Here is a 21,017-nt window from a genome sequence, read left to right as displayed (position 1 = left end):
GTGTGTGTGTGTGTGTGTGTGTGTGTGTGTGTGTGTGTGTGTGTGTGTGTGTGTGTCCCTTCTACCTAGAAGAATCTTCTTTCCCATGAGAAATAGATTGCTGAGGCAGGCTGCAGAATCCTTTAAAAAGGGCACAATACAAATGAGATCCCTTAACTAAAAGAGTTAGGAGGATTCACACTGAAGGCAAGTGATTGCAGACTCCACGTGAGTTTAATCGTAAATCCAAAGGCAGTGCAGCAATCAGAGCTCATGAAATCACCAGATAAGCAGAAATCTCTGGCTCAAATTAAACATGGGATCTTTGGGAATTAAATAGATGANCAATGATTTGTTTTAATATGAGTATGTCCTAAATATGGCATAGGACACACTTATATTAAAACATTATTAGTTTATCTGAATTCAACTGGACAGCTTGAATTTAATCTGGCAACCCTACATGGCCCAACCCCATATCTGTCTTTTTGTTGTTTTTTTTTTCTCTCAGTAACAAAAAAATTAAATTCAACACATACATACCTCAGAGGGTACAGGGGACAGTCATTGCTATAGTACTCACCAGGTAGTCTGTACTCAATGATCTAGTCTAGGGAGCCAGCTTTAATTTCAAGTTTGATGGAATGGTAAGTGCAATCCATTGCTAAATGCTGTCCTAGCCTAGGTGACATTGAATTCTTTCCCCTTTTTTATGCTGGGGCCTTTCTGGTTCACAAAGACTGTAAGAACTGTCTTCAAAATATTGGCTTGGAAATACATGTATGTATGTGTGTGTCTGACCCTCCTACCTAGAAGAATCTTCTTTCCCATGAGAAATAGATTGCTGAGGCAGGCTGCAGAATCCTTTAAAAAGGGCACAATAAAAATGAGATCCCTTAACTAAAAGAGGAGGATTCACACTGAAGGCAAGTGATTGCAGACTCCACGTGAGTTTCATCATAAATCCAAAGACAGTGCAGCAATCAGAGCTCATGAAATCATCAGATAAGCAGAAATCTCTGGCTCAAATTAAACATGGGATCTTTGGGAATTAAATAGATGAGCCAGCCTTTAAGGTCTGTGCTTTATTTTTACTTTTTGATGTAAAACAAAAACAAAACCTTTTATTCTCCAAGTATCATCAGTGTTGTATAATGGCCAAACCGAGAAACTGGGTGGGAATAAGATTTGAATATGCACATGCACATCTTTCAATTCTTTGAAAATAGCCTAGAATGTGGTATTTATTCTGATCAACTATTTTGAAAGTATGGGGTAAACAAATAGCTGCCAGTTGGCCCTGATACTGTGATAGTTTTTTTAAAGAGGTCAGCAAGCTAACTTGGAGATTTTGAAAGTTGCCAAGGATAGACATTCCTACTAGTAATTCAGAGAAAAATGTGTTAATTTTAGTCCCAGGGGACTAGTGTGAATCAACTTAGCTGACCCTTAGGTAGTCTATCTAGGGCAATGGTGTCTCCATCAGGTATTTACAACAGAGGGGATTTAATGCAGGGAAGAGGGTGATAGAGGAGCTGGGAAATAAAATAGAAGACGGTGAAGTCACTTCCATGCTGGAAAGAAATACCATGGGATCCCAAGGGTGAGGTCAGCTTGTGGAAGCTGGAACCTTGGTAGGTCTTGCTGTCATGAGCTTCAGTCATGGAAAAGATGGAGCTGGTGCCAGAAGAGCGACCCAGCATGTCTGTCTGAATCAGGTGGTGATTCTCACTGCAAGTGCTGTCCCATGTGTTGTCTCCTCACTGGAGCAAATTAACGCAGTGACTAAGGCCGATCCAAATACTGAAGGATGCCTATGGCAAATCCTGATAGGGGAAGTGCAATAAAAGCTCCTAGGTTTTGGAAAAAGTCTTTGTTCTCTTTAGTAAGTGATTATTCTTTTCAGAAATTATATTCAAGTGAATCAGATAGCACATAGTTCATGAAGATGCTTGAGTTTTAGATTCTATGATCAGGGATCCATGATCCACAACAAAGTAGAAACAAAGTTGAATGTGCCGGTAGGATTGCATCAAGCCCCAACGGAGCAAGTTCATGAAGATGCTTGAGTTTTAGATTCTATGATCAGGGATCCATGATCCACAACAAAGTAGGAACAAAGTTGAATGTGCCGGTAGGATTGCATCAAGCCCCAACGGAGCAAATAAGCTGCATGAGTAGGTGCTTACATGCCCACTGAGCCTGCCATGCTGCTGCTCCTTCCCCAACCTGTGCTTGTGGCCTCGTGGGGAGTTCTTTTAATATTCTGTGGAGTACAAAGGATGGCTTTTCAGAATAACAACTGCCACCAACTGTAAGTAAACTTTGTAGCCTTAGAACCCCTGGCAGGGCTGACTCTGAAGGACAATTCTTGGGAAAATAGAATGATTTAATCAGGCCCTCTCTCCTCAAGCTGGTTGGGGGTAGTGTGGTGCATTCTTTGTCAACAAGTTGTGTGTGGGTGGAGTTAGTGCACCTGCTCGGTGCCGCCACCTTGACTGGAGTTCACTGCCTCAGGTGTCCACCATGCATTCCAAACTATGGCTTCCAAAGTCCTGTTTGCCAGTTACCTAGCTCATAGACCTGTGTGTAAGGGGTCTGGTGACCTAGCCTGGCATGTGAAGGGTTTGTGACCCAGTCTGGACAACTGGCATAGTCATGTAGCTTTACGTTTGGTCTCATGAACAGGATAAAAGTAGCCAGACAACTGGTGTGGTCAAGTAGCTCTACAACAATGGAAAAGGGAAAACGTCCAGTTAGGTAGGATGTTGAGGATGGATCTCACTGTAACTTTGCTGGATGAAAATGAAGACTAAAGTCAGGCTTGGTACCAGTTCTTGAACATGTTGGTCAAGGACATAGAAGAAGGCTGACTGGAGGAATGAGGAAGTGGATGTGCACATGGAACACTCAGAATGGGTCCAGAGCATGAGACCGTTCAGGAGCCCATTGAGCAAGCATGAAAGGGGGAACTGAGTTGACCTGACTACATTAATGCCTACTCATGAGATTGAGAACCTCTTCTGCAGTGGGGTATTTCTGATGAGCATTCAAATGGAACATGAATAAAGTAGCCATGGGAGGAGGGATAGAGGCTTATACAGACTCTACCACACAGCCTTTCCCTCATCAAAGCAGACCATGCTACTCCCAGGCCGAGTGCTTGATTTGTCAGCCCACATCTAGAGACCAGCCACATCTCTGATATGGCACCATGCCTAGCAAACACAAGTCAGCACCTTGTTGGATTATACTGAATTTCTCCCATTATGGAAGGGAACAGTATTCTCTTTTCCTTTCTCCTGGCCATGCCTTTGCCAGAACTGCTAACTGCAGACTTTGTGAATGGTATATGTACCATCACACCCCAAATTGGCTGTGAAGGGAATTCCTTGATCAGAAACAAAGGACTGTCACACCCCAAATTGGCTGTGAAGGGAATTCCTTGATGAGAAACAAAGGACGAAGGCAATGGACTAATTCAAATGTTTCAATTTACTGTTTTATGTTCCCTGTTAATTAAGCAGTTAGCCTTATGACATGTTGGAATGGCCCCCAAAGATGTAGCACTCAGTCTCACAGGGCATCTTCTGTATGATGACATAGCTACTTTGCAGAATACTGGTTAGGCTCTGAACTAGTGTTTGAAATACCAGTGCTCCTAGATCCATAGTTAGAAGACACGGATCTAGGAACCAAAGACTGAGGAGGGACTGATGTGTCTAACAGTCATAAATAATTAGCCTACTTTCAAAATTTGTACTCATTACTTGGTTTTTACTCATTCAATGTCTCTTTTAGTGTCACCCATTTCTCGTTAGTACCCAAGACAGAGAAGCTTTTATCATGGAATACAGTATGGTTCTTCTTAATTGGAAGATAAAACTGGTCATTTGGGCTCTTCATGCCAGGAGACAAATGACAGAAAGTGGGATACTATGCAGTGTCACCCATTTCTCGTTAGTACCCAAGACAGAGAAGCTTTTATCATGGAATACAGTATGATTCTTCTTAATTGGAAGATAAAACTGGTCATTTGGGCTCTTCATGCCAGGAGACAAATGACAGAAAGTGGGATACTATGTTGGCTAAGGTGCCTGATCCTGCCTAGTAAGGGAAGATGCGGTTACCACTGTACAACTAGATCAAGGGGACATGTGATAGGAAATTTAATGGATCCCTTTCTTTTATTTATGTGCTCATAGGAAAGGTTAGAATATATTGCCCTTCTATTGGCAAGACCACCAAGAACTGAAATAATAGCTCAAGAATCAAGGTGCAGTTCACCCCATCAGGGAAGTAGATGAGGTGTTGGCAGAAGGAAGAGAGATCACAAAATGGGTGATAGAAAACTGAGGACATACATACCAGCTCTGGCTTAGAGACAAATGGCAGAATAAAGGACGCATTTTCTTGCTGTGTCATGACATTGAAGCTTGCATTTTATGTTCTTTCTAATTTCATTTCTCTAACAATTCATTTTTATCACATTTTCCCGCTGAATTTGTCCATGACAGATTAGAAACAAAATTTTATTGCTCCTTTACTACAGATAGTTTGAGAAGCACTGATCTTGATGATCTTTGATGATCAGTGGCCTTGTGAAATATATTATTACTCCTGGATGCGACCTCTGTGTGACTTTAGTCACTTCCCACTGTGAAGGAGGTGAGCAAGCTTGCTGCTGGTCACAGAGTATTTGGGTGGGGGGGTTAGATGGAGGCATCTCTGACTATTCAGGAGTGTGTGTGTGTTTGTGTGTGTATGTTTGGCAGCCAGAGGTGAATGTACAGAAATAAGCAACAAGTTGACTGTGAGACTATATCTTGTCATCCCCTCTCGCTCCCCCAATCACTAGATGTTCTAGCCATTACTGACCCAAGGGTAGAAGAACATAGCTAAGGCTTGCTCTCTCCGGAAATTTGGAAAGTAGAACAGAACTACCCAGGTGGAAGTTGATTGGAGCAGAGTCACTGGATGACAGAACCCACAAAGTCTCCAGGGTTCCTGTTGTGGACTTTGCTGGAATTGTCCACGGCTCTGCTCTTTTTTTTTTTTTTTTTTTTGTCTTTTTGTCTTTTTCCGTGTCCGGCAACGGATCGCAACCCTCAGTGTTGCCCCCGTACCGGACCAGGACCGGCAACGGGATTGCAACCCTCAGTGTTGCTCCCGTGCCTCGCTTAGCCAGTGAGCGGGAACTGGTCCGTATGTGGGATCCGAACCCTCGGGCGGGAGCGCCACCGCGCTTCCCAAGCGGCGCACTATCCAGTGCGCCACCGGGCCGGCCCGGCTCTGCTCTTTTTGATGCTTGGTTGTTCATCTTTCAGTTCTGGAATTCCTCAGTGTCCTTCTAATCTGTTTTCTTCCTAGCTAAGTTCTAAACTTGTTTGTTGTTTGTTACTAAACTCACCTTAAATGATACAAAGGGTCTTGCAGTTTTAGAGGCATTTGATAAATACCACCAAATTGCTTTTCAGAAAGTTGAATATAGGTGTATGCCATCACCAATGATGTAAGTGACTGTCTCCAAGTATCTTAACCAGGACTGAATGTTAAATGTATGTGTGAGTGTGTGTGTGTGTGTGTGTGTGTGTGTATAGAGAGTGAGGGAGAGACATAACTGTTTACATATATCTTTGCCATTCTGCCAGATTGGAAATGGGGTCTTATTTTAAATTATTTTTTATATCTTTGAATATTACTGAAGACAAACTTTTAGGGGGGATGAGATGTCACGACACTTTTATAGGCAAGTTATAGAAACCAAATTCAAATTAGCTTAAGCAGAAGGGATTTTGTTAGCATATGTAAAATGGAAAGAAACCAGTGTCATTTATACAATTGAACTTAGAAGTGTGGGAACCAAGGCATGAGGACATGCTTAGTGGGGGCACCTGTGCTTGTTCTGCTGCACTCACCTGTGTGCCACCAAGCACTCACCCTCAGCCTTTCTGTTCACTCCTTGTTGTTAATTGATTGATATCTTTTTTATTGGAGCATAATGAATTATACATATTTTTCGGGTACAGAATTGCCTACCATCACCCGTGTATAGCATGTGATGATCAAATTGATATTATTGGCATACTCACTATTGCCAATTGTAATTATTCTTTATGCCCCTTACCCAATCTCTCCCCAACCCCCCTCTCTCTCCCCCATTGATTGATTTCTGTTGAGATGTTCTTTTTATGTGGCAGGAATTATTGCTGCCAGCAGTTCCAAATTCATTCTCCCCGCCTACAAGCCTAGCAAAAAGTGATCTTGTTCAGTGTCCAGTAGTGCTCTGTCCTTTTTTGGATCACTTGCCCCGCCCCCCTTTGGAGGGGTTGCCACGACTATTCACACCTGGATTATTAGCCTATCCTTGGTTAGAATAGTGAGGCAGGGCAGGACGTTGTGATCAACAGAGACTAACAGTCCTCCCAGAAGGAAATGAAATAGGGAAGGAGGGCTGTCCTGAAAGAACAGCTGCTGGGCAGGCAAAAATGTCCCCTACGCATTTAGCAGGAGGTCTTGATTTTCAAGCAGATGAATTATATGTTGAAATCAATGTTTGAAGAAGACTAAGACTAAGATACCTAATAAATAGGTAGGGTGACCATGTAATTTATCATCCAAACTGGGACACTTTTGAAAGTGAAAGAGGCTACTATTAATGATTAGTGGAATGCATCTTTACCCTGCCCATAGGAGAGCTGAGCAACTGGAAGCAGAGAGACCACGTTGGAATTGTCACACTAACCTTTTTCCTGATGCGATACAGGTCTAACAGTAGCTATGGCTGTAAAACCATACATGGTTTTACAATCACCGTCAACCAGTTGCTGTGAGAAAATAACCTCTTGGAAATAGGGCCAAGGCTCATCAAAAGGTCAAGATTCACAAAGAGATTAAATCTACACTGGAAAGAACCATCTGATCCTCTATAGTTGGTTGTCAGAGGAATAGCCTTGGGATGGTAAATCATCACTGTCACATATGAGGTTTCATAGTAGAGTCATGAGCCCGACATAGTTTAAAGTTGTGACTTTGCCATTTACCAACTGTGACCTTGAGCAAGTTACTTAACCTCTCTAAACCTCAATGTCTTCATCTATAAAATGGAAATTATAATACTTCACATGATTGTGTTTCAAATTATGGAGTATATAATATTACTGTATTCTTAGAAGCACTGACAGGTTAGCTGTTAATACTACCAAAAAAGGTAATAAAATGCAGGAGAGGAGAGAAAACTATCGGTCTTTCTTTTTGGCAGATAAAACCTTGTAGTACACATTGTTCACATTGGTTCTTTCATCCATCTATTTACGTATGTCATCTGATTTTCTGATTTGTCAATTCCTCACCCCAAGCTCCCCACAAATACAAAAACAGCCCATTTTGTGGCCAAGGAGGAGTAGCTGAACATCTCCTGAGTGGTGTGAGAATGTCTTTGGGTTTGTCAGTTGTGTCACTAGGGACAAAAGTGATTTCAAAACTGATAGGAGGAAAAGCCTGGTTCCTAAGACTTTAAGTAGTCTGTACGTAGTGAGAAGGAGTGGCCATAGTTGAGGTCTCAGATAGGACTCAGAAGGTAAAGGTAGCTGGGAATTGGGATCTTAACTAGAGGGGACAACGATGTCCAGGGATGCTGTTCAGTGTTTTTGAAGGTATGGGGAAAGCACCCGTAAGCAAAAGAGAAGGGCCAGGGTGGGGGTGGCTGTGTTTGGGAAAATGAGTAAGGTCTAGGGAAAGATAGGAGGGGACATATTGAGACAGGGAAGAGTTGCCAGAAGGTGAGTTTGGTAGAGAGGAGAGTAGATGAGAGAATTCATGCTTCTCAAAGAAGGTGGTAGCCGAACTTTGGACAGTAAGAGATTGGAAAACAATGCAAGGAGAAGCAGGGTCATCCTTCCACAGCAAGACATGCAGCACCTGGATCTCACTGCCTGAACAGATGGGGCACGGGCAAAGGCTCCTCACTTAAAATTGTCCTCCTGTGTCACTCAGCATTGGTTGGTGTCTCTCTTTCTCTCTCTTCCTAAATTTGCCAGTATCTTTACTGAACCCAGAAAACTCTGAGAATTTTAGCTACAGAAACAAATAGAACTGAGCAGAGACTGACCTACCTGATGCATCGGGGCAGCTTGATTTATATGAATGGACCAACATACCCATGCCTCCAAATGAGTCAACTCAAGTTCTCTGCATTTGAAAGGCCTATGTACCGACGTACAGTTTTTATACTGTCCCTCCTTTAGTCTTAACTTTATAAATTCTACACAAAATTTATGGCATTGAAGTACACATAATTATGTCACGAGATGTCCAATTCATTTTTTCCACAAATATTCAAATCCCAGCTGTATACTCTGAAGTTACTTTACTACTTTATAGTCTTATTAGTCTTATTTTTAAAGGCTCTTGGAAACAAAGATTTTTTTTATTATTTTTTATTTTGAAAGAAATAAGGAAACAAGGGTTCTGGAGAATAAACTAGCTAGCCAAACTCATTTCTTGTTGTGTAATACGAAGCTTTCATATTTGCACAATAATGCTTCAGTTAAGAGTCAGTATTTTCCTTTTAATGTTGACACTAAAAGGAAATGGGAATTTTAAGGTTAATATGGTTTTGATGTTAGAAAAGTCCTATAAAAATAATAAGGCACATTAAACTTACTACAGACTTCCCATGGCTCATAACTAGTGTTTTAGCTTCAAGATTAAAAGTTTTTTTCCTACCATTACCAAGCAAATATATATCTCTTACTTTACTCTGTTAAAAGATAACACAACTTCCTTCAACATTTTGTGTGGTGGGAAGAAAGGTTTTTTTTTTTTTTCATTAATTTATTTATGTCAATAAAAATAGAGCCTTGTTCCTGTGTCAGTAGGTCTTCATCAGTTATTTTTCTTCATCAATTATTTTGTGTCACTTTGGAGTGTTTGGAGATGTTTGAAGACCAAAATGTACTACTTAAGTCTAGAGGTAGAGGGTCCAGAACAGGCAGGAACAGGGACTCAGCAATGTCATTACAAACCCAGATTCTTCCCATCTTTCTGCTCTATCATCCTGGTGTTGACTTTTAATCCTCATACTTGTTTTCTCACCTCTGTAGGATGACTGCTGCAGCTCTGGCACCAAATCAGTGCTCAGAAAGTAGAGGGAAGGGTTTTCCATCCAATTTTTTGCTCTTGCATCTATCCCTCTTATAAGAAAACAAATGTTCCCACAGAAATCCTCCCAATGGACCTCGTTTATGTCCCATTGTCCAAAACAGTGTCAGAGCAGTGTATGTGTGTGTTTATTTAGTTTGATTATTTAGTTTGATTTCAGTTGTTCATCTTGAGGACAAAGCAGCATAAGAGGCTGGCCGCACTTTCCTTCTTCCCTTGGGCTCAGAGTTAGAAACGGGAAGGTGGACATGTAGGAATTGTAACTGGGGTCCGACACTCACAAGTCATGTAAACATGGTTAGTCAGTGAACTCTCAATCTCCAAGAAAGTTGAGAAGTTCTGACGGACAAAGCAGCATAAGAGGCTGGCCGCACTTTCCTTCTTCCCTTGGGCTCAGAGTTAGAAATGGGAAGGTGGACATGTAGGAATTGTAACTGGGGTCCGACACTCACAAGTCATGTAAACATGGTTAGTCGGTGAACTCTCAATCTCCAAGAAAGTTGAGAAGTTCTGACTGGCTTCCCTCTCTCGCCCCAGATCCAGCTCTGCTTCGTGAGGGTCACCACCCCAGCCCCTCCTTTCCCAAACATGGGAGGACTCCCACTCCCATCCTGAGCCAGAGATGGTCATCTCTGGACACTTTCTCTGGTCTCCTTTTGGATAAGGGTGGCTACATCCTGCAACACAGCTGAGCAGAGAAGAAGTTCTATTAGCAAGGAAGCAGAGATAGGGCACCGGTGTCTGTCACAGTGTCCTTTCACATTTTATCCGTCTCACACTGTTACAGTTTTTAAAAATGGCTTCGTGTCACATTTACTTAGTGGATTCTTCTAGGCAGACTCCTTTTATGCAACTGCTATAATCCCACTGGTCTGATCTTTCTGAAACACAAACCTGACTTCATCATTAGCTTTCTAGTGCGGCTCACAAGAATGGTTATGATCTGTGCCTTGTGCACCTTTCCAGCATTTTCTCTTCCACTCATCCCGCTTGGTACCATCATCACATGGGACTGATGCTCTCTCTTGCTGCTGCATCTTTGTTCTGTCGTCTGTCTAGAATATCTGCCCTTCTCCACTTCCTTTGCTTCTTTCCTACAGGCCAGTTCCTCCTTGTCCTTCCAAATGGAAGTTTCAAGAAGCTTTCCTTAACACCCTTCCCACCTAACTCAGTGTTTTTCCTCTGTCCTTTCATAGTACCCAGTGGGAGCCCTGATTGCTCCCTGCATCTCTGTATTATGATTTATGTGTTTACACAATCCACCAATCTTTTGGGACCGGACCGAACTTTTTGAGATTAGGGACTGTCTGACTCATCCTTGCATAGTTTGTGACCCATAGATGATGCTCAAATTGTATATTTTGATGGCAGGAAAGATGTTAAGCTTGCTGGATGACAGTGTGGGGTGCCATGCAAGGAAAGACTTAATCCTGTTTCCTAGGAGGTCAGGATAAATTCAAGGTATTTCATTTTCTCTTGATTTTTAGAAATTTGATATTTTCTGCCTCTAATTTAGGAGTGGATAGTGAATAGAAGACAAGGCTAAAGCAGTGGAACTTTACAAACTTAAGTTATTTGGCAGAATCGACTCTGAACTATACAGAAAACTCACTGGTACAAAGCAAACTAATAACCGCTGCACTTTGGCAATGACTCAGTGCACTGTGTATGTAGAACGAGGCCAGCAGTCTTTCTTTCCTTGCGTACCAGCTAGTCAGGTGAGCAGCAGCTTTAAATTCCAAGGACTGAAAGCCACAAATTCAGGTGTGCATGGGCACAAGTACTTGCCAGAAAGCAATCCATTAGAATGCATCACTTAAAAGCTCTAAGTGGTCTGCGCAGCTAGGAATAAGTCCTGTACAGACTGGGTTTTGTCTGTTCCTCACACCAAATCCTTCATTCCAATATGCAGTTTTGGGCCACCCACCTCAACACTTTGATATGTAGATACAAAGAGGAGTTCTTTACTTCTGGATTTGAAAGGGTACCACGGGGATTGAGTGGGAATGATTAATCTCACACAGGAGAATGAGGAATACTGGGTATATCACTTACCATGCGATAGATGTATTTAAATGGAACAACTGTGAGTAGCATAGGACAGAATTGTGTTATGGGAATTCGGTGATAAACGTAAACCAACATTGAGAAGGCAGCTTCCTCCTACAGTGTTGCTCAGATCCTCTGTCCCCCAGGTTCTGCCGATCCTCCTCTATGTTACAGAACCTTTGTCTCTTGTTATCTGTGGTGAGAATTCACTGTATCATTTTAGAATTTTCATTATTTCAGTCCTAGTCCTTACATCTGACACAATCAGGCCCAGCAGTTGGTTTAACTAAAAAAAAGTTAAGTATCCAAATGATATATTTTGAATTTGTTAAACTTAAAACATAAACATCCATCCATTTTCTAGTTTTTCAGGAAGGCCTTGCTTGTTCCGAGTATGAGTTTGATTTTTTGTATTGTCTTTCCTGAATAAGCTAAATCAATAATGCGCCATCCAGTATTTTCTGTTTTTGTTTCTTCAAAATGGCCAGAGAACTTTGCATTCAAATTGTCACAAAAGAGTCCAACTCCTTCTAGACCTTTACAGTTTGCTTTCAGTCTTTTACCATTGTCTCTCCCACGCCTCACTCAATAGTAGATTTTGTTTTTTCCTCCTTTTTTGCGGCTGGCTTTTATTCAGCCTTTCCAAAGCATTCATCTTATTCAACTTAGTTTTTGGAGAAACACCAAGTTTGTTCTTGTCCTCTCATTTAATCAATTAACATAACATTTTGTTAAATGATTTGCTGATAATAACACACTGAACTGGTGGGTGTAGAAGTGTATAGAAACAGCAAACTGGCTTCCCAGAGGTGTTTGAGGCATGTGTGTCCATTAACCATTTTTATAGAGGGAGAGGTGACTGTCTCAGGAAGTCCTCGGCCTTCCATCTGCACACATTCAGCACTCACTTCACTTAATGGAGTCTTGTTCGATTGCTCACTAACCGTCTGTGTTCCACAGAATGCCTGCTGTCTGCCTCGTTAACCCTGGCAATTTATTTTGTCTGTTTTCTTGGCTTTGCAGTGTTCTTGCTAAAAGACACCACCACCACCACCACCACTCTGTCCGACTATATTCTTTCTCGCATAGAGTGCTACTGAAGAGGATTACATAATCAACCCTTTGGGCAAGAAGACACATTTTGTGTTTGGAGTCTGAGCTGGAAAATGGTCCATGGAGGCATGAGTAGTGCTCTGACCCTTCTGTGTAATGTGGTTTCCTGTATACACGCTTTGTCCCTGCCTCTGCTTCTAGGGAACCAGCCCCACCTGAGATGGGGATTTGTGGGCAAGTAATGAGGGAGTGTTCTCATTCCTGTAAGGAAGTGTGGGCAGCAGGATGAGGCAGAGAAAGAAGCTACACAGGGATGTGGCTTCAGGTGAAGGCTCCAGCCTAAACCCAGGAGAGCTCTGAACCATAGAATGTATCTTGCCTTGAAGTCACCATGGGACAGGGAGCAGCAAAGGAGTGTAACTCCCAGAATGACCGCTTCCATCATCTGAGCACAGCCTGCCAAAGAAGGTTGCAGTCATCTGAGCAGGTAGCAGCAGCCAAGTGATGTGTGCATGAACACTGAATTCATAAAAGCGATCACAGGGGATCTGGCCAGGTGATTGTTAATTAGTAAAATATCAGATATTAAATACCTTTTTGGTCCTTTTTGTGACCGGTAAGGGGATTGCAACCCTTGGCTTGGCGTCGCCCTCACCGCGCTCCGGCCATCCCTATATAGGATCCGAACCCACGGTGGGAGCGCCGCTGCGCTCCCAGCGCCGCACTCTCCCAAGTGCGCCACTGGGTCAGCCCTACATGGCATTTTTAAAACAGCTGCTTTTACTAAACAAAAAGAGCCCAGGCCCCAGTGTCATTGCCACATTTCCAAAGGTCACCAGTTGATCCCATCTCCCCTGGGGAGGCCAACTCCAGCAAGTCTTCCATTGTACCTGCCACATTGCGAGCTGTAGCCACTACGGGGTCCAGGCATGACCCAAGGAGACTCACAGAAACAGCGGTTTCCCCCACCCTGTGTTTCCAGACTCAAATACAAAGTGTCATACAGCGAGGCATGGTACCTGGCTTCTGCAGTGGCTGTCCCAAGGGGCCAGCTGCACAACCAGGAAGAGCATGAGCATGAACGCCCCTTGGGGACACTTTGACTAATGGGGGAAGCCTATAGATAAATTCCTTTTGCTCTCTTCCTCTGATGGATTTTTTGAGGTGCTGTGGTTCAGAAGAGGATGTCTGGAGATTGTCCCTTGTGATTGAGCAAGTGCCTTTGTTTTCTGTACTGAAGCTGTGGACAGTAAGGCAACCACCACCTAGGGTCTGCTTTCTTCCTATTTTCACTTCTTTCACTGATGCTGTCCTGCAGTGGCACCTCTGTACCTCCCCCAAAATGTATCAGTGCATACTCTTAGCCTGGTTTCTGAAACAAAACAAAATTAAACAGAGCCTAGGGCAAAGACAGCATCCCTAGAGATTCAAAGTTTTAACCCAATATTTGAGTCCTGTAAGTGGTAGAATTCCACTATAAAACATCAGGGGAGATATTTTGAGTAAAGTGTATGTAATCCAAAAACTGTTCTTTGTTCTTTTTCTGTCTAAACAAAGTCAATCCTATTAAAATCTAAATGGATGCTTAGGAGAAATCCCCAGGATGCTACAAAGCATTTTCCTTTTGTTACTACCACTTTCGCAAATTGGCCCAGTGCCATCAGCACTGTGCAGAAGCACTGAATTTAAAAACAATGCAGAGGGGAATTAGCTCCCTAGAAGCTGCTGTTCCTCAAAGGAATTCAGAGCATTCATGAACTGGCATGATGATGCCAGTGATGCTAAACCTTCTTCTTTCTCAAAAAAAGAATTGACGTGTTCTGTGGCTCTGGCCAGATGGAGACCAGCAGTTACGAGGCCAGGATTGATCCTGAGTGTCACTAACCAACCACAAGTGATGTTTGTCATCATGGTTATAATTAGTACTGATGTCTGTAGTCATCTTGGTATGCAGCTATTAAGATGGGTATAGGGGTAGCTGTTTTGTTCTCTTTATTTCATGCATGTAGAAATAACCTCAGTTCTCTTTTCTGTCTGATTAGTCTTAGCATCTGGATTTCTTTTTGCTGTGTTTCACTGCACAGGCTGCCTCTCTCTGCCTTTCTCCCTCACATCTGGAATTCAGCCAAAATGTACCAGAACAAAATGCTTCTAACATTTGAACCCTTTTGTAAGGGTGCTGATTACAACTTGGGTAACTTCAGTTTAATACAAGGTGGAAGCTTCTGCTGCTTTGGGGGAAGAAAATAAATGTCTAAAAATAAAACTTAGGCATAAAAATAGGGCCAAATACTCATTAACTGCTTCACTTAGCTGAATGCTGAAATTATTTCAACAGCGCTAAATCAAGCCTTTGTGTGGAAGAGGTTGAGCATGTTTTTTTATTCATAGTACTTTATCGGTGATGAAAATGGGTTACTGTAATTTGTCATTTTATTCAAAAAACATGAATTAAATAGTTCTCAAGGACCAAATTTTCAGCTCATGACCATACAGACCCTTGCATTGGAGTGCTTGCGTTCTTAAGTCTTTTGGAATGTATGTTGTGGGCTACTGTGGGAGAGGATGGAAGGGCAGGCAGGACCAGGAGCCAGAGGATGCAAAGTGTGGTAGGCTTAGGATTAAGAATTTGGATCTTACTCTGAGTGTGGTGGGAAGCCACTGGAGGGATTTAATTAGGAGAATGTCACAGAATGATTTATATTTTAAAAATGTGACTGCTCACTGCTGTATTGACAGTGGATTGTAAGGAGGCAAGAGTAGAAAAAGGGTAAGCAGCCAGCTGTTTAGTTTTAGATATCTAGGTAAGAGACAATAGTTGCTTTGGAGCAGAATGGTCATAGTAGAGTTGGAGTTTATCTAATCCGTTAACAAAGAAAAAGACTGATTAATGGGTTAGATATGGGGCATGAGGGAAAGGAAGAATTAAGATTGATTTCTAAGTTTCTGGTCTAAATGCTGGAAGAATTTAGGACCAATTCTAGACAAAGACTAGAGGATGAACAGGATAATTTTTGTGTCTTTTGTTTGGAGTGGAGCACAGGGCAATGGAAAAGGAATGAGGTAGAAATCAAGGACTCATGTTAACTTTCTGATGCCCATAGAGCATTAGGTACACAGATCAAATGAACAGTTGAATATATGACCTCGACTCAGTAGATATGTTTAAGAATCCTTGGCATTTGGATGGTATTCAGAGCCATGGAATAGAGGAACTCTTTTAGGGAGAGAGTACAGGGAAAATAGAATGCCTGGGAACATTTCATATTTCCACATAAATTGGACAAGCAGAGGTGACTAAGGAGGAGCAGCAGTGAGAAAGGAAAAACTAGGAGAATGTGGTGTTCCAGAAACCAAGAGAACAGTCTTACAGGAGGAAGGTAACAGTCAATTATGCTCAATGCTGCTGTGAGGTTGTGTAAGAAGAGGAAAAATGATATCACTGTTTTTGGCAATATGGAAGTTCTTGGTTGACACTGACGAGGACACTTTATAACAGGTCATGCAGACAGGAGCCCAGAGTGGACTGAGGGGAGATTGTAAAGGGAGAAATGGGGACAGCTATTTAAATGATTATTTCAAGAAGTTAATGGAGCTGAGAAATAAGCAGGTAGTAATTAAGAGTCAGAGAAGAATTTTGTTTTTTCTCATGTTCTTAAGATAGAGATATTGGAGCATATATGCTTATGGAATTGATCTAGTAGAGAGAGATCCTGATGATGCAGTAGAGAGGGAATATAAATGCAGGGACCTATTTCTTGGATACAAAGAGGTGTGGGTTGCAGAGTGCAGTGATGGGTTTGGCTTTGGATGAGAGCAGAAGGGGAGGCAGAAAGAGTGGACACAGCTGTTAATGGGTTGGTTGAATGGGTGGTAGCCGGATGAGGAAGTATCCATAATTAATCAAAACTAATTTAAAAAGCAAGAGCATCAGCTGGAAGGGAGATAGAGAAAACAGATGTTGGAAGTTTCAAGAGAAGGTAGCAAATACTGGAGTCATTATGGGGAGAGGGAAGGTGAACCTATACTAGGACAGTGGACATGGAATGTTTCAAAGTTACATTAAACAAGTGGATTTGAGTTAATTTTTGCTTGGAAAGAAGCTATGATTAAATTTTAAGTTTTTTTAAAATGACCTGTAAAGGCAAAAAGTATTATTACATGTTTACATATTTTCATAGTAGAAAAATGACTTTAACAATTACTTATAATCTTACTGTTCAGAGATCATTATTGTGATATGTATATCCTTTCATATATTATACATGCAAATACACCTATAGGAAAGAAATATAAAGGTCTTATTTTGATAACTAATACTATTTCACAACTGTTTTCACTTTACCAACTGTTTAAGCTATTGCTCTGAAATTGATGGAAGCTACTGGAATGATAACTTTTGTCATATTACAAATGTTTTCTCCTATGTATTGTATTGTAATATTTGTTTTTGTTGTGTTTCCAACTTTTATGTGGATATGTCTATTTAAAAAATGTATAGTCATGTTAAAAAAGCCCTATTCCAAAGTTGTATATTCAATCATTTTCTTCTAGTATTTAAAATGTAAAAATGAAACTATACATTATTAACCTACCGGGTTTTATTTCAATAAGATGTGATGAAGGAATCTAATTTTACTTTCCAGGATAGTTTTAATCATCTTAAATCTCATATCCCACAACAAATTTAGAATACATGCTTGTTATAGTAGAGCTCCCAAATTATTTCTTTAAAATTTTCTTTTAGAGGTTTTAAGACCAATTCTATTCTATTCTTTAAACCTATTTCTTAAGGAGTAAAATTATCTGTAATCTCATCATTAGAGAAAATCAGTTATATTTTCAATATACTTGAAACTATATTGCATGTACACATTTGGCCATCTGTCTTCTCACTTTTTTGAGCTTTCAATACAGTCTTTGTAAACCATGATTTTAATGGCTGCCTTATGATTTGCACTCTTATTGGACATTTAAGAATATGTTTCCAGGTTTTAATTGTTTTTTTATGTGTGATTATAAATAACACCATGGTTAATATCATTGGCACTTTAAATTGATTTTTTTTATGGTAAAAAACAATATATGTCAATTGTAGAAAAATTTTAAAAATAACAGACAGAAACCATTATCCAGAGAACATATACCAAATCTTTATTGAATGAATAATATATGAATTGTATACCAAATCTTTGTTCATTCAACATGGGGAGTGGGAAGGTGAACCTATGGTAGGACAGTGGACATGGAATGTCCCAAAGCTACATTAAACCGGTAGATTAGAGTTAATTCTTGCTTGGAAAGAGGCTGTGATTAAATTTTAGGTTTTTTTAAATGGCCTATAAAGGCAAAAGTATTATTATTTGTTTCCACATTTTCATAGTAGAAAAATGTTGAATGTATACCAAATCTTTATTCATTCAACAGCTATTTTTTGATACCTGTTATATAGCAGGTACTGCTTCAGATGTGAAAACTGTTCTTCAGAGTTAACATGTTAATGTATATTTAGTGATATGTTCTGTGAGTCTCCTATGTTTGTGCTTTTTAAAAAGGGTCCATGCTATTTAAAAAGGGACCACGTACTGTAATCTGATTTTTCTCCTATAACATATTAAAAACTTCCTTCCGTGCCATTGAACCATTTTTTACAATATCATGTTTAATGGCTACAGAAGAATTATTTGTGTAAATGTACCATAGTTTAACTACTCTCCTATAGTAGACACTATAATTCTTTTACAATTCCTTTTTGCATTTAAAATTCATAACGTGTACTTTGCCTGTCTTTGATAGTGTAACTAATATGACCTCCACACGACATGAAGGCACAGACAGTGCTGTCTGTCTTCTTCATTCTCATACCATCTCTGAGTGGATCTGAAGGTAACTGCCTTTATAATACAAATGTTAGTAATTTGTATCATTAGATGTTAACATGAGCACACAATGCCAGGTGGCTATTTCCTGTGTAGCCACAGAACTGTGAACTTTCCTAAATGATCAGTTAATGAGAAACAGGGAACAGGCCAGAAGTCTGCATGAAGATGAAAAAGCATGTTTTGTTCTGTCCACTCGGATTAAGGCTCTTTCTAATCTGTTTTCTGCTACCAGAAATAAAATCACTGGAAAGTTAAGTTTGATTGATTGATTGATTTTTATTTTTTAAGTGTAAGCTTGGTACTTAACACTTGACAGAAGGCCTTGTCAGCTTTGCTAAGTCCTGTGACAGGCATTCTTAATTATCCAATGAAATATTAGAGGGGTTTAGTAGAGCAATTAGGGAGGTTGACACTCCTTTTCCTTCCCACCTTTCCATGTCTTTCAGCATAACAACACATCTCTCTAGCTCTCTGTAGAGAAACTAAATCTCTTGGACGAAGGGAGGTGGGACATGGCATGGTGGAAAGAGCCCCAGAAGAGAAGGCAGAGGAAAAGACTTCATGGCACAGCCACTTCAGCACACAATTCTCCCATCTTGGGTGGCCTTGGTCAAGGTCCAAAGGAGTTTACTCCATTGTCCATAAAATAAGGCCCCTCCAGTCCAGTGCCTTAGAATAGAATCCACAGAGATCTATTTAAAATATTTTGTGGACTGGTCAAAAAAGCTGGATACTGCCTTCAATGATATGAACTGGCTAAGTATATTTTCTTTGCAAATAGAAAGACTAATATACAATATTACTATGTTGAATTCACTTGCTTTTTGAAATCAACCTCTGAAATCAACAGTTAAAAAAAGGTAAGAGGATTGGACTTCCACATTTATATCCAGAATAATATTCCTTAACTATTTACTATTTGATTTACTCAGGATATCTTGAGAGTGGTCCTGAAGACAAAGTAAATGAGTCACTTCATTTCCCCTTTTGGACTCTTCCTGCCCAAGTCCTACCCAGCTGGAGACTAATGTCCAGATATTACTTACTGATTCCCAAACCCAGCACTGTCTTCTACATGCTCCAGATATTTCCTAACCTACCCAACCTAATTTTGTTTTATTCTTTAAGGCTTGCTGGTTCTAGCTAGCTGATAAACTTACTATTGTTATAGTAGGTGTTAAAAGGGAATGTGTTCTGGGAACAAAAATCAACAGGAGGCTTTTATATACATAATTTCCCACACTGTAGCAGGCCAGGATTGGAGGAGAGACAAGACTATTGATCAAGTGGGTAGAAAACCATTGTTTCTATGCTTTGGGCTGTTGCTAATTCTCAGGGTTACATTGAATCAAACACGTATTCAAGTAAAATCAAACTCAAACATAGAGCTTCATGGCTTGTTTATGATAATCAAACTACAAAGAGTTCTTGATGATGTGGTCAGTTAATGATCAGTCTGCTGACCTAGGAAGGTTCTTTTATGTAGTTCTTATCCAATCCTTGGCAAGCACCTGTCACTAATTCTCTTCATAACTTCTCTGCTCTTGATTGTAGATAAATTCTTTTCAGCTTTCTTCAATCATGTTAGTAGCATGAATGAGCAAATTGTCATTGGAAGACTTGATGAAGATATAATTCTCCCTTGCTCATTTGAGAGTGGGTCCGAAGTCGTAATTCACTGGAAAAATCAAGATACCTACAATGTTCACAGTTACTACAAAGGCAGTGACCATTTGGAAAGGCAAGATCCCAGATTCACAAACAGGACATCCCTCTTCCATAATGAGATTCACAATGGGAATGCCTCTCTGTTTTTCAGAAGATTAAGCCTTCTAGATGAAGGAATTTATTCCTGCTATGTGGGAACAGCAATTGGAAAGATCACAAACAAAGCGGTGCTAAAGGTGGGAGGTAAATGTGCATGTAAGGTTTCATAAAATATAACAATGATATCATTCCATGTTATTCTGAAGTGTCTTTTTCCTAACTTAATATGCTATGGGCTTCCTTCCAAGTCAATACATACAAATGTACCTCATTATTTTTAATGCAGAGTATCTCATAGTATAGACATGTTATAATTGATACAACCACTCCCCATCTGGGTGGATATTCAGGCATTTGCAGTATTCTACATTACAAACAATGTTGTGATGAACATCCATATAGTTAATATGGGGAAATGATCTGAAAGCAAAGTACCAGAAGTAAGATTTTAATATGTCACTGACACTAGCAGCATAAAAGTATCCATTTCCCCTTAATCTTATCAGCACCAAATATTATCAATATTAAAATTTTCTGCCAATGTGGTGACAAAAAATATTGAATTGTTGATTTCAATTGCATTTTTCTGTATTATAAATGAAGCTAATTTTTACATAGTTTCCTGCTTTCTGTATTAACTATACAGAACACTGTATCTATACAACTATATTTGCAACTGTAACTATACCTGCAATTGTAACTATACCTGTAATTATAACCATATATACAGTTAACATATTAACTATATTAATATATTAACTTTGCCAATTCTCATAGTTACATTAACCAAACAGGTATTCAATTAAAATTGAAGAAACTAAACGCAGAGTTTCAAGGCTTGTTTCTTTTTTTTTTTTTTTTAAAGATGACCAGTAAGGGGATCTTAACCCATGACTTGGAGTTGTCAACACCACGCTCAGCCAGTGAGCGAACCGGCCATCCCTATATGGGATCTGAACCCGTGGCCTTGGTGTTATCAGCACCGCACTCTCCCGAGTGAGCCATGGGCTGGCCCAAGGCTTGTTTCTAATAATCAGACTACTGAAGGTTCTTAATGTGGTCTGTTAATGACCAGGCTGCTGATTATTGATATATTATATAGCTAATATGTAGTATAACAATATA

General features: G+C 40.3%; 1 protein-coding gene across 1 annotated transcript in view; it reads left to right on the top strand.

Moving 5' to 3' along the window:
* HHLA2 (HERV-H LTR-associating 2) overlaps positions 1-21,017 on the top strand; it is a 47,965-nt gene that overhangs the window by 14,964 nt on the left and 11,984 nt on the right. Inside the window, exons 2-3 of the mRNA XM_008588787.1 lie at positions 18,040-18,129; positions 19,680-20,036. Coding sequence (XP_008587009.1) covers positions 18,066-18,129; positions 19,680-20,036 — 421 coding nt within the window. The 5' untranslated portion in view covers positions 18,040-18,065. The remainder of the gene's footprint in view (positions 1-18,039; positions 18,130-19,679; positions 20,037-21,017) is intronic.

Source organism: Galeopterus variegatus, unplaced genomic scaffold, assembly GCF_000696425.1.
Source record: "Galeopterus variegatus unplaced genomic scaffold, G_variegatus-3.0.2 Scaffold132, whole genome shotgun sequence".
In the NCBI taxonomy this organism is placed as follows: Eukaryota; Metazoa; Chordata; class Mammalia; order Dermoptera; family Cynocephalidae; genus Galeopterus; species Galeopterus variegatus.
The sequence above is the reverse complement of the archived record's forward strand: the minus strand, read 5'-3'. Positions and strand labels throughout refer to the sequence as shown.